The sequence below is a fragment of the Polypterus senegalus genome, chromosome 13 (genome assembly GCF_016835505.1).
Source record: "Polypterus senegalus isolate Bchr_013 chromosome 13, ASM1683550v1, whole genome shotgun sequence".
In the NCBI taxonomy this organism is placed as follows: domain Eukaryota; kingdom Metazoa; phylum Chordata; class Cladistia; order Polypteriformes; family Polypteridae; genus Polypterus; species Polypterus senegalus.
In genome coordinates, this window is record NC_053166.1 from 124,954,371 (window position 1) to 124,968,861 (window position 14,491).

At 38.1% G+C, this 14,491-nt stretch overlaps 1 protein-coding gene across 2 annotated transcripts in view; it reads right to left on the bottom strand.

Moving 5' to 3' along the window:
• The window catches only part of txndc11 (thioredoxin domain containing 11), a 64,752-nt gene that overhangs the window by 24,102 nt on the left and 26,159 nt on the right, over nt 1-14,491 (bottom strand). For both annotated transcript variants that reach the window (XM_039775862.1, XM_039775861.1), the window contains exons 6-7: nt 14,210-14,322; nt 8,920-9,120 (exon numbers count right to left, since the gene is read on the bottom strand). In XM_039775862.1, coding sequence (XP_039631796.1) covers nt 8,920-9,120; nt 14,210-14,322 — 314 coding nt within the window. The remainder of the gene's footprint in view (nt 1-8,919; nt 9,121-14,209; nt 14,323-14,491) is intronic.

Genomic DNA, 14,491 nt, shown 5'->3' on the forward strand with positions numbered 1-14,491 from the left:
GCAGAAGATGACAATTGTGTGTGACCTTATAAGACTCTAGCTGCTATACAGAGTAACATGACAAGGTGCAACCTTTTAGACAGCATTAGAGAGACTGTATTTCTTTAATGAATAAAAATGGCTTTATTTTAAAACACAGTTCCCAAGGAAAATTAATGCACATCAAGATGGTGGAAAAATAACTGAATTCCAAAATACCAAAGTTTTAATTCAAACACCACATTCATACAGAACATTGCTCATGAAGTGTACCTTGTTTCATGTGAAAAAGGTCAATGATAAACTTTGTAGTTGTGCAATCTCACTTTAAGTTATATGCTGTGGAAAACTGGCCAAAGGGAGATGCACATCTGTTAATGGACTACTTAGTGGCGAGTTTGTTCAGATGATCAAGGAAACAGCTGAACAGACCAGAGGACAAAAGGTAAGCAATGGTCTCCTAGAGACACCTATTAGATGCCTTAATTTTAGCGGAGATCATTTGTTACTTCCAAATAACCTTCTCTCATGTCAGTGAAGGTCAGGGACAAAGTGCACTTTAATTGATGTTATTCAAGACCTCAGAAGCAGAGAAGATTAAACAATCGTTACACCCTGTCATGAGGATAACCCTAGAATGAGATGTTTAATTAAAATGAGTCATCATTCCATGAATAATAGCCAGGTTGTGTCTAAATCTGAGAAGGATGCCAAACATATTGAGAAAATAGAAGTGGTCAAAGTCTCAGAGTAAAATAAGATTGGTGAGGTTGTAGAGTGACTCACGAGTGGCCTTAAAGAAAAAACAGCAGCTGGGACATTACTCTGGTTGTTCTCAGTAAAGGTGGAGAAACATTGCTGCTAATGGAAAACAAAACTTGGAAGGAGGACTATACAGAGCCTCAGAAGCAGAAATCCTGTAACTTATTAAATACATTTTAAAGACTTTATTTTCATCTTTGGAACAAACCTAACTTGTTTTAACTACAAGTCACCTGGGAAAAGGCTTTCGTTTTTAAATAACAGTACCTCTTTGCCCAACAATGTTATTTTCCATGACAAATGAGTACACCACAATTATGAGAGAGAGAAAAAAACATTGAATTCTTTATTCTCAAATCTCAATATGAACCCGAAAAGCCCTCATCCCCTTCTGCAGGCCTGAAGTTCAAAACAGAATCCTGCAAAAAATATTTGTAAGCAACAGTTGACAAAAAATAAGATACTTATCTGCTACATACATTTTTTATTTCTGGACAATAAATTCACCAAACTACTTTGTACTTTTCACTGATGATGATATAAACTACTGTAAAGCCAAAACGTTCTGGATAGGTATACAGAATAATGCTGCTTCTACTTTAAAAAGGGTTTAAAGATAATTAATCCCACACCCTGGCACTGTAACCTTGCTGTAGCGGGGTGGCTTGTGTGCTTCGAGCCTTAGAGCCACATTATCTGTACATATATGGTTTTGATAGGTGTACCCATAATAAATTAGTGAAAAGTAAGTGGATAGTCAAAGAAAAACCTAAAATGAAACCCAGAACAATATGCTAATTAAATTTAGAGGCACCTTTCCTAGAAGAGGCTCACATCTGCAGCCAGGCCCGAGAGTGTTGTTCGCTGGCCTGGTGGTGGGGTGATTCATGTATTGCAGTTAAGCCTGTAAGATGGACTGACATTATCCATTTTTGCTATGGCTAGACACAAGTCCTGGCTTAAAAGCCAGGGCCTGACACACTTAATTCCAGATAAAAAGTCCCAGTTTCGATGACAGAGCCTCTCTGTCTGGGGTGCAGATTTCACCAGTTTATCCGATAAGATGATTGATACAAGACCATGTAGCACTGCAGAGACATCTCTTAGAGGCACAAACTAAACACCTAAGTTTGAACAGAGGACCATATTCTCAAGGATAAATAACATTGATGAACAGAACTTTGCACCAATGGTTAACCAAAAGGATGTGCACCCAAGAAACAATGGCAAGACCTCTATTTCTTCCTTTAAAAACCTCAAAACATAATCGTCAATGCTTTCCTATAACAGCTCACTGTATGGAAGAGGAAAATTTATACATTAGCATAAATAGCATATGTTAGCGTAAATAGCCATACAAGTAATTAACAGCTTCTGAAACATTAGATTTAGCATAAATTAGAATGTCAAGCAAATAAGATATGTCAAGCAAATAGTTAAATAAAAAACATTAATCATATTTCATTATTTTTAAGCTTGAAGCAGAATTACCAATTTGGGAAAGGAAGGACAGAACAGAAACAGAACGACGCATAGAAACTATCAAGGACAGAAGAAGGGGGAACATGTGCACCTGTTGTTCAAAAGTTAGGAAGCTGAGGAACGGTATCTATACTAATAAAAGGCAAAGCCCTCACTCACTGACTCATCACTAATTCTCCAACTTCCCGTGTGGGTGGAAGGCTGAAATTTGGCAGGTTCATTCCTTACAGCTTCCTTACAAAAGTTGGGCAGGTTTTATATCGAAATTCTACGCGTAATGGTCATAACTGGAAGCTGTTTTTCTCCATTTACTGTAATGGAGATGAGCTTGAACGCCGTGGGGCGGAGTTTCATGTGACATCATCACGCCTCACGTAATCACGCAGTACATAGAAAACCAGGAAGACCTCCAAAAAGCGCTGAAGAAAACATGCATTATATAATTGAGAAGGCAGCGAAACAATAAGAAGCGAGCGAGTGACATATACAACCATATTTATGAGTTCTGCTACTTCGGAAACAAAGCACGATGTAAACCTACACTTTAAATTAAGTTCATAGACAGGCTGCCGCTGGCGTTTGTAATTTAGTGCCTGCCCATATAAGGCCGTCCGTCAGCGGAAATCCAATAGCAAACTCCCACTAAATATTCACGGGTTAAGGACTGTGCTTATGCAGAGGAAGATGAGATGGTCAGGGTGGTGTTTGACACAAACTCAGCGAAACTGCGAGAGAAAGTTTTAAGTGCCAGGACTAAGGTAACATTAAATACAGCCATGGACATAGCACGAGATGGCACCAGCACAGCTGGGAAACTTCGATGCATGTACACCGAGCGGCTCACGTGAACTGGCGAGTGCACAGATAAAAGCAACAGTTCCAAAGAGCTGAACAAAACCGAATTACACAATTGAAAAGGCAGCAAAAATATGAAGCGTCTGATACATACAAGCATATTCATAAATCCAGCTACTGCGGAAACAAAGCACACGGTGGAAAAAGTCAATGTCCCGCTAAAGGAAGACAGTGTAAAAAACCCGTGCATGCAGTGTGTCAGGTCTCAGATAAAGAAGAAGACGAGCTGTTTATTGATGCAGTAAGAAACGAATCGATGAATGAAACCTGTCATCTTTACAACGATTGACAAACACGGAATGTAACTTGAACACAACACATCCTACAAATACGAACCTGATTGAAAGAAATAATGATAATCAAATCCTTGATGACAGCAACACTCAGTAACACTCACAAAACAAATACTGTATATTGACAGTCATGTTACGTTATTTTTAAAATGTTCCCTTTTCTTTTCTAGCTTTTTAACACACTACTTCTCTGCTGATATACGGGTATATATATATGTATATATATATATCCCGATCTACATACTCGAATAATGGATACTTTATTCGCCATCAATGATTGTTTTGGTAAAGCCATACTCAGTGTATTCATTAGATGAGCGGTAAAAAGTAAGAGCGAGGGAGGATGACTTATTGAGGCATGCAGGCTGTAGTCTTGCGTCAACTCTATCTGAATTGCGATCACATTTGAAAAAATATATCTTTTCAAGTTCTATTTAGTCCATATGTGTCAAACTCAAGGGCGCGGGCCACATCCGCCCGGCGTGTAATTATATCCGCCCCGAGATCATTTTATATACTGTATTATTGTTATTAATGGCCGGGTATATGAAGCGCTGGTAACACAATAAACTACAGATCCCATAATGCAGCGCTTCAGCTGCCTTGGCCGAACACTTATCGCGTTAATCAAGTCTAGCTTATGATGCTGCAAGTTATTGCGAAGCTAGCTCACACGATGCTGAAGAGAAAAGTTGATTCTAAAAATAGAGCCTTTAAAAACCGATGGGAGGCTGAGTATATGTTTACTGAACCCGTGTGTCTCATTTGTGGAGCTAATGTGGCTGTAATTACAGAATTTAATCTAAGACGGCACTATGAGACAAAACATCAGGGTAACCTAGACCTGAATGCAATGCAGAAGATACAGAAAGCAGAAGAATTAAATAAGAATCTGACACTTCAGCGGACGTTTTACCGTGCACAATCACAAAGTGATTTCAAGTGAAGCTGCTTTTATGGGAGACACAAATGCACCAGTGCAATTTGCCCCACTTTCCCTGTTGCCAAGTAATGTTAAACCAAGTCGTCACTACGGTGTTCCCAAATCGCACTTTGCTGATAAACTGGCGCACTGAGTTTGCACGGCGCTTTGGTGACTTTGAAGAACAAAAAGTCCGTCTACATGCGGCTCGAACCTTGTGCATGTTTGGTAGCACATATCTGTGTGAGAAGCTCTTCTCAGTGATAAAGACTAACAAAACAGCACACAGGAGTCGCCTCACTGATGAGCACCTGCAATCCATCCTGAGAATCTCCACAACACAGAACCTCACACCAAACATAAACGAACTTGTTGCCAAAAAGATGCCAGGCGTCCAGCTCTAAAATGACATATGAGCAAAGACAACTGAATGATTTGATTTGTTATTGCTGAAAGGAACACATTTTATTTATATTTCTAGGTTTTGTTATGCAGCATGTTCATATTTGAATTTGTATAATTTTGACAGGATATATTTTTATGGAGAGCAAAATCTTTTGGGATATTTAAAATCTAAGTTTATTTTTATATAAAATTACATAAGAGTAAAGAAATTTGAATGTTTGTTCTTTTAACGTTTACTTTATTTCTAACTTGTATAATTTAGACAGGATATATTTTTATGGAGAGCAAAATATTATAAGTTGTTTAAGGTTTGAGTTGATTTATTCAGAATAATATTCCTGTCTGTTTTACCATTCCTACCAAAGATATTTCTGTCGACTAAATAAAAATTCCTTCTATTTAAAATTTAAATAGAACTTGAACAAATCTGATAGTTCATAATATCCACGCAGACTTGCACGTAAGAGCGGAGTTATCCGTTTTAACAAGCAGCGTATTGCACTGATACGAAATAGCTGTGTGTGTATATATGTAGATATGTATGTATATGTATATATGTGTATGTATGTATGTATGTGTGTATGTATATGTATGTGTATATATGTAGATATGTATATATGTTTATGTGTGTGTGTGTATATATATATATATATATATATATATATATATATATATATATATATATATATATATATATATATATATATATGACAACAACACTCATCACTCACAACAGTGACAAAACAATTACATTGACAATCATGTTACGTTATTTTCAAAATGTTTCCTTTTCTTTTAATTGCTTCTTTAACACACTACTTCTCCGCTGCGAAGCGCGGGTATTTTGCTAGTCAATGACATAATATAGAAAAATGGTCCTGGTAGACACGTGAGAAGCCAGCTAGAATAGTGAATCAGCAGAAACAGCAAAAGAAATTGCTGCTAACAAGGTCAAGATGATGTAATGCATGAAAAATAAAATTACTATATTCATGTACTAGTATAAATAAATATAGAAAAATATATAAGCATTAACCTTAGTGATTTTTACTTGAAAATTACTGCAAGTCAAGCACACCAAGCAAATGATTAAATAAAGGCACATGCCATATTTCTTTTTAATTAAAGCTTAGCTTTGGGTACCAAATAAACTAGCTTGAAGGCCAAGGAAGGGGAAGCAATAAGAGAAAGCCTATAAATGGAAGAGAGGGAACGTCTGTACCGGCCTTGGCCAATAAAAAAAATAAACAAAACAGAAACTAAAGATGGACAATAGACAGTAAAAATACCGGAGGCCAGCTGCAGGGGTAATAATGATTCCCATGAGAACTCGAGGTATTGGCTGGACAGGTGCAGAGGGTAGTCACAGAAAAACAGCAAATGAGCTAATCTGAGTGAAGTCGGAGTGATAAGAAATTACTATACAAGTTTTGAGTTCTGAACTGTTCGGGACTCAATCTGATTTGGCTGAATTGGGTTGAGTCTGTGTTATTGTTTCATTGCAATAAAGCTATAAACTCTGTTTGCCTATCCTGAGTCCTAATAGCCTTCATTTCAGGTAAAAAGCTCTTTGGTGGCAATTTTTCGCCACGACAACTGCTCAACCTGGCCATTACGTCTGCTACATACAAGAGACCCAAGTGCTTATAGGATGTGGCCATTATGAGTTTCTCATTATAAATCCAGTATGAAAGTGCAGAGCAGCATCTAACACACAGAAACTGCTATCTGGGGGTGGTGAGCCAATACAGATTAGCTGTGGGCAAATGAATGCCACGGTGCAGAAAAATGAAGCTAAATAATTAGCTAAATACCTTAAACATCCTGAAGGTATGAATTGGAAGTGGCAAAAGGTGGGAGGCCATGACAGTGGGCAAAGTGAATACCCTTGTGTTGGTTGAGGTTAGGGAGGCTATGGAAAATTACTTTTGGACAGCTTCAAAGAAGTTCTTGATGACCCAGAAAATACTGGATTAACATTACCCAGGCTGTTCTCATCAAGGTTGGGGAATCCAGTGTACATGTTCTTTGTGGATCTGGGAAACATTTATGATCATGCACCTAAAGGCATCTTGCTGACAGTGATATGGGTATGGAGTTCAAGAGTCTCTCCTGCATGTTATTCAGTTCCATGTATTTATGAAGTCAGGTCAGGTTGAGGAGCATGCAGTGGTACAGTGCGTTGCCACACTCGCTACACGATGAAACAGCTCAGGATCCAGGTTAGCAACCCCCCAGGCAGACATGTGGTCCAGTCCTACCCTCCAGAAATTTCCCCATATCTGGAGTTACATGTGCATCCCCTTGGCCAGGTCCAGCCTCTCAAGTCCTCAACAAGGATCACCCTTGGGGAATCGCGCCACATGGTCGAAGTGCCGTAACTGATGCTCCCTCACAATGCAGGTAATGTGCCTCATTCAGGACTCCATAAGCAACACAAGTTCAACACAAAGTCAAACCAGTGGTACCTAAGGATTCTCCAAAGAGACACAGTACCAAAGGAGTCCAGTGTTCATCTCAGGACAGGAGGAATGTCTTGCAGAAGACCTCCTGAGAAGCCATTAGTTAGGCATACAGAATTTATGAAATGTTACGTCTATTATTGCCAGTTACGAAACTTACTGTTTCACTGATATTCAAATGTCAGTTGGAAATTCATATTATATTTCAATTGAAGTTGCATCATAGAAAGCTATAAATACACAACTTCAAAGACAGTTGCCATCAATAAATTACCTCCTATAGACTTTTTAATGTTTATATGTCAAAAAGTGCTTAATATCGACTATATACTGTAGAGTGTACCAATAGTCAATTACAGAATTATCGGTTTAAAAATTCTACAAATGGTGACACTTTATGGCAAGAAGAAAACGGCATAGATTACTATTTTAAATAAATTAAATATTAACTGGATGATGCAAGTACCAGCATTTTTACTACAACGGATTCATATTCTATCAATAACAGATGCATTTACATTTAGTAGGCTGTATTCTTTCCTGTACTGATATCACAACACTAGGTACATGGAATTAGAATTGGTATAGCTCATATAAAGAAAAGAACAATAAAAAACAAAAGGGTAAGACAGTAATAATTAATCAATAACAGCATTCAATCTTCCAATTTAACAAAACAAGCATATCCATCAAACTAGTACAACAGACTCTAATATCTACACGCTAAGTTAATGCATGTCACATTTTGTAGATACAATATATAATGAAACAAGTGATTGGGCAATATCCTGGCAGAGACATAGCCAAACCACACAGTGAAGGAGAATGACAAAAAGGTCACCACTTTCTTTTATATTCCTAACTTCTTTAATGATCTCAGAAGCAGTATCTTCTGATCTCTGTTTACCATAACAGGTGTACTTAATTGCCATCCTAGAACATTTAAAATGGTGCTTCTCCAGAACTTGAACTTCTTTACTGCATCTACAATCTAACCTATGACATATACAATAAATGTAAGAGTGTTCTATTGCATTGCTTAAAAATTACGACGTCATGTTTTCTTTTCGATTTGACATTGAGTTGCAGGCAACTTTACTTTAACAATCTGATTACCTCACTCCTGCACACTGACCCATCATAAATTTTGATGCTGTCATTCACATACAATTAGCATGAACACTTTCCTAAAAAATAGTTCAGGGCATCTGTAATAAAAGGGAGAGTAGGTTTTAAAATAGTATCATTGGGGGGTGGGTGTTGGAGGGGAAATAAATAACAACCATAGAATTGATTGGTACCTATACTTAGTTTTTTAGAGGGAGAACTATGTTAGAATGAGGGCCTCAGACACACTGCTCAACTGATTTATGTGCTTTACAGGAACATTTGTATGGTTACAAATGTATATTAGACAATACACTGCGAGTCATTAAAATACCTTCACTGTGGCAGATGTCAAGGAAATGTGTCTGTAATCATCAAGGACATGCACAGAGAACACTTGTTCACAAACATGAACTTTGTAATATATTTTTTTTAAATCATATCTTACATTAAATTAATAGATCGAATTAACATGTAATGTAACTTAGTATTCCATAACAGTTTTAAACTTAGTATTCCATAACAAACAGTGCTCATTTTATATATACACAAAACAGTAACATTTTAACTGTAAACTATTCTACATATACAGTAGCTAAGGTTTCCACATCTTTTATGAGAGTCTTCATTGTCCAAAGATAAAAGTACTAACCTCATCAATTTGCGGTTGGCTCTCAGCCAGTGGGTCAAATGGGAGGAATACCAACAAAGCAGCCCCTTTTTTCAACTCCTTGTCCATCAAACGGCTCTTTCCACCATGTGGTCTCAACCATCGGTAAAACAACTCCAGATTTTCATATGCCCATTTACAAATATTCTCAGATGTAAAGTTTAGTGCATGACGTGGGAAAATCTACAAAATAAATATTAAATACATGAAAAAAATAAAGAGAAAAGTAAGTGTAGAACAAGTTATGTACAGAACTACAAAATTAAAAAAAAATATATATATATATATATATATAAAATACAAACCGGATTCCAAAAAGTTGGGACACTATACAAATCGTGAATAAAAACTGAATGCAATGATGTGGAGGTGCCAACTTCTAATATTTTATTCAGAATAGAACATAAATCACGGAACAAAAGTTTAAACTGAGAAAATGTATCATTTTAAGGGAAAAATATGTTGATTCAGAATTTCATGGTCTCAACAAATCCCAAAAAAGTTGGGACAAGGCCAATTTCACCACTGTGTGGCATCTCCCTTCTTCTTACAACACTCAACAGACGTCTGGGGACCGAGGAGACCAGTTTCTCAAGTTTAGAAATAGGAATGCTCTCCCATTCTTCTCTAATACAGGCCTCTAACTGTTCAATCGTCTTGGGCCTTCTTTGTCGCACCTTCCTCTTTATGATGCACCAAATGTTCTCTATAGGTGAAAGATCTGGACTGCAGACTGGCCATTTCAGTACCGGATCCTTCTCCTACGCAGCCATGATGTTGTGATTGATGCAGAATGTGGTCTGGCATTATCTTGTTGAAAAATGCAGGGTCTTCCCTGAAAGAGATGACATCTGGATGGGAGAATGTTGTTCTAGAACCTGAATATATTTTTCTGCATTGATGGTGCCTTTCCAGACATGCAAGCTGCCCATGCCACACGCACTCATGCAACCCCATACCATCAGAGATGCAGGCTTCTGAACTGAGCGTTGATAACAACTTGGGTTGTCCTTGTCCTCTTTGGTCCGGATGACATGGCGTTCCAGATTTCCAAAAGAACTTGAATCGTGACTCGTCTGACCACAGAACAGTCTTCCATTTTGCCACACTCCATTTTAAATGATCCCTGGCCCAGTGACAACGCCTGAGCTTGTGGATCTTGCTTAGAAATGGCTTCTTCTTTGCACTGTAGAGTTTCAGCTGGCAACGGCGGATGGCACGGTGGATTGTGTTCACTGACAATGGTTTCTGGAAGTATTCCTGAGCCCATTCTGTGATTTCCTTTACAGTAGCATTCCTGTTTGTGGTGCAGTGTCGTTTAAGGGCCGGAGATCACGGGCATCCAGTATGGTTTTACGGCCTTGACCCTTACGCACAGAGATTGTTCCAGATTCTCTGAATCTTGGATGATGTTATGCACAGTTGATGATGATAGATGCAAAGTCTTAACAATTTTTCGCTGGGTAACACCTTTCTGATATTGCTCCACTATCTTTCTCGCAACATTGTGGGAACTGGTGATCCTCTACCCATCTTGGCTTCTGAGAGACACTGCCACTCTGAGAAGCTCTTTTTATACCAATCATGTTGCCAATTGACCTAATTAGTGTTTATTGGTCTTCCAGCTCTTAGTTATGCTCAAATTTACTTTTCCAGTCTCTTATTGCTACTTGTCCCAACTTTTTGGGATTTGTTGACACCGTGAAATTTTGAATTAACATATTTTTCTTAGAAATGATACATTTACTCGGATTAAGCGTTTGATCTGTCATCTACGTTCTATTACAAATAAAATATTGACATTTGCCATCTCCACATCATTGCATTCAGTTTTATTCACAATTTGTTTAGTGTCCCAACTTTTTGGAATCCGGTTTGTGTGTGTGTGTGTATAATATATACACTCACCTAAAGGATTATTAGGAACACCATACTAATACGGTGTTTGACCCCCTTCGCCTTCAGAACTGCCTTAATTCTACGTGGCATTGATTCAACAAGGTGCTGAAAGCATTCTTTAGAAATGTTGGCCCATATTGATAGGATAGCATCTTGCAGTTGATGGAGATTTGTGGGATGCACATCCAGGGCACGAAGCTCCCGTTCCACCACATCCCAAAGATGCTCTATTGGGTTGAGATCTGGCGACTGTGGGGCCATTTTAGTACAGTGAACTCATTGCCATGTTCAAGGAACCAATTTGAAATGATTGAGCTTTGTGACATGGTGCATTATCCTGCTGGAAGTAGCCATCAGAGGATGGGTACATGGTAGTCATGAAGGGATGGACAAGGTCAGAAACAATGCTTAGGTAGCCCGTGGCATTTAAACAATGCCCAATTGGCACTAAGGGGCCTAAAGTGTGTCAAGAAAACATCCCCCACACCATTACACCACAGTGGTAACAAGGCATGATGGATCCATGTTCTCATTCTGTTTACGCCAAATTCTGACTCTACCATTTGAATGTCTCAACAGAAATTGAGACTCATCAGAGTCCAATTTGGGTGTGCTTGTGCAAATTGTAGCCTCTTTTCCTATTTGTAGTGGAGATGAGTGGTACCCGGTGGGGTCTTCTGCTGTTGTAGCCCATCCGCCTCAAGGTTGTGCGTGTTGTGGCTTCACAAATGCTTTGCTGCATACCTCGGTTGTAACAGTGATTATTTCAGTCAAAGTTGCTCTTCTATCAGCTTAAATCAGTCAGCCCATTCTCCTCTGACCTCTATTTCAACAAGGCATTTTGCCCACAGGACTGCCGCATACTGAATGGTTTTCCCTTTTCACACCATTCTTTGTAAACCCTAGAAATGGTTGTGCGTGAAAATCCCAGTAACTGAGCAGATTGTGAAATACTCAGACTGGCCCGTCTGGCACCAACAACCATGCCACGCTCAAAATTGCTTAAATCACCTTTCTTTCCCATTCTGACATTCAGTTTGGAGTTCAGGCGATTGTCTTGACCAGGACCACACCCTAAATGCATTGAAGCAACTGCCATGTGATTGGTTGATTAGATAATTGCATTAATGAGAAATTGAACAGGTGTTCCTAATAATCCTTTAGGTGAGTGTGTATATATATATATATATATATATATATATATATATATATATATATATATATACATATATATATATACATACACACAGTGGTGTGAAAAACTATTTGCCCCTTCCTGATTTCTTATTCTTTTGCATGTTTGTCACACAAAATGTTTCTGATCATCAAACACATTTAACCATTAATCAAATATAACACAAGTAAACACAAAATGCAGTTTTTAAATGATGGTTTTTATTATTTAGGGAGAAAAAAAAATCCAAACCTACATGGCCCTGTGTGAAAAGTAATTACCCCTTGTTAAAAATACCCTAACTGTGGTGTATCACACCTGAGTTCAATTCCGTAGCCACCCCCAGGCCTGATTACTGCCACACCTGTTTCAATCAAGAAATCACTTAAATAGGAGCTGCCTGACACAGAGAAGTAGACCAAAAGCACCTCAAAAGCTAGACATCATGCCAAGATCCAAAGAAATTCAGGAACAAATGAGAACAGAAGTAATTGAGATCTATCAGTCTGGTAAAGGTTATAAAGCCATTTCTAAAGCTTTGGGACTCCAGCGAACCACAGTGAGAGCCATTATCCACAAATGGCAAAAACATGGAACGGTGGTGAACCTTCCCAGGAGTGGTCGGCCGACCAAAACTACCCCAAGAGCGCAGAGACGACTCATCCGAGAGATCACAAAGACCCCAGGACAACGTCTAAAGAACTGCAGGCCTCACTTGCCTCAATTAAGGTCAGTGTTCACGACTCCACCATAAGAAAGAGACTGGGCAAAACGGCCTGCATGGCAGATTTCCAAGACGCAAACCACTGTTAAGCAAAAGAACATTAGGGCTCGTCTCAATTTTGCTAAGAAACATCTCAATGATTGCCAAGACTTTTGAGAAAATACCTTGTGGACTGATGAGGCAAAATTTGAACTTTTGGAAGGCAAATGTCCGTTACATCTGGCGTAAAAGGAACACAGCATTTCAGAAAAGAACATCATACCAACAGTAAAATATGGTGGTGGTAGTGTGATGGTCTGGGGTTGTTTTGCTGCTTCAGGACCTGGAAGGCTTGCTGTGATAGATGGAAGCATGAATTCTACGGTCTACTAAAAATCCTGAAGGAGAATGTCTGGCCATCTGTTCGTCAACTCAAGCTGAAGCGATCTTGGGTGCTGCAACAGGACAATGACCCAAAACACACCAGGAAATCCACCTCTGAATGGCTGAATAAAAACAAAATGAAGACTTTGGAGTGGCCTAGTCAAAGTCCTGACCTGAATCCAATTGAGATGCTATGGCATGACCTTAAAAAGGCGATTCATGCTAGAAAACCCTCAAATAGAGCTGAATTACAACAATTCTGCAAAGATGAGTGGGCCAAAATTCCTCCAGAGCTGTAAAAGACTCACTGCAAGTTATCGCAAACGCTTGATTGCAGTTACTGCTGCTAAGGGTGGCCCAACCAGTTATTAGGTTCAGGGGGCAATTACTTTTTCACACAGGGCCATGTAGGTTTGGATTTTTATTTCTCCCTAAATAATAAAAACCATCATTTAAAAACTGCATTTTGTGTTTACTTGTGTTATATTTGACTAATGGTTAAATGTGTTTGATGATCAGAAACATTTTGTGTGACAAACATGCAAAAGAATAGGAAGGGGCAAATAGTTTTCACACCACTGTGTATATATATTAGTTTAATTACGTAAGAATACTCAGTGAAGGAGCTGCTTCTATGTTTACTCATATAGTAAATAGACCTAAGCAGTATAACAGGCTGGAAGCTACTAGATAACAAAAAAGTAAAATGCTTAATTTGGAAACCACCCTGATATGAATTAATCTGGGCTCCAGAAGAAGCATGCCATCTTTAATTATATTTACCGATTATTAGTTGATTTATAAAAGTAATTACATGTATTCTACATTTTCGACTGTTCCTATCTGGTTCACTTTCACATTTAGCATACAGTATTACTCGAAGAGAGGAGTAGAAAATAATGATGTAGTAAATTCACTACATACAGTATATTTTTACTACTGAGTTTGCCTCTATATAGGCAGAACAAATTGGCGGCAATTGGGTTGGGCACTTGATCATTTCTCTTCTGGTAAAATCATGTTTGTTGATTTTTAAGTAGTTGTCATAATAGAATAAAACTGAAAAAAAAACACAATCATAATATATTTTGTATGGTTCCTGCTTTACCTACCAAAGAAGTGTTAAAATGCCTGTGCATGAAGACTGTCCCATGGCTGGTCAAGGAAATACGGTTTGCCAGCTGCCTACTTGTTATTACACCAAAGCGTAACACACCTTGGAAATCTGCAACAATAATTCAAACATACTTTAATTTAAATGAAAAATACAGAAATGTTTTATGTTTATTTAATTTATGGATCTATTTATAAACAAAATTTATTGTACTTGCTATTGTTAATGTTAAAAAGAAAAATTTACTTAGAACTTGTTACATCTATATAGACTTGCTATA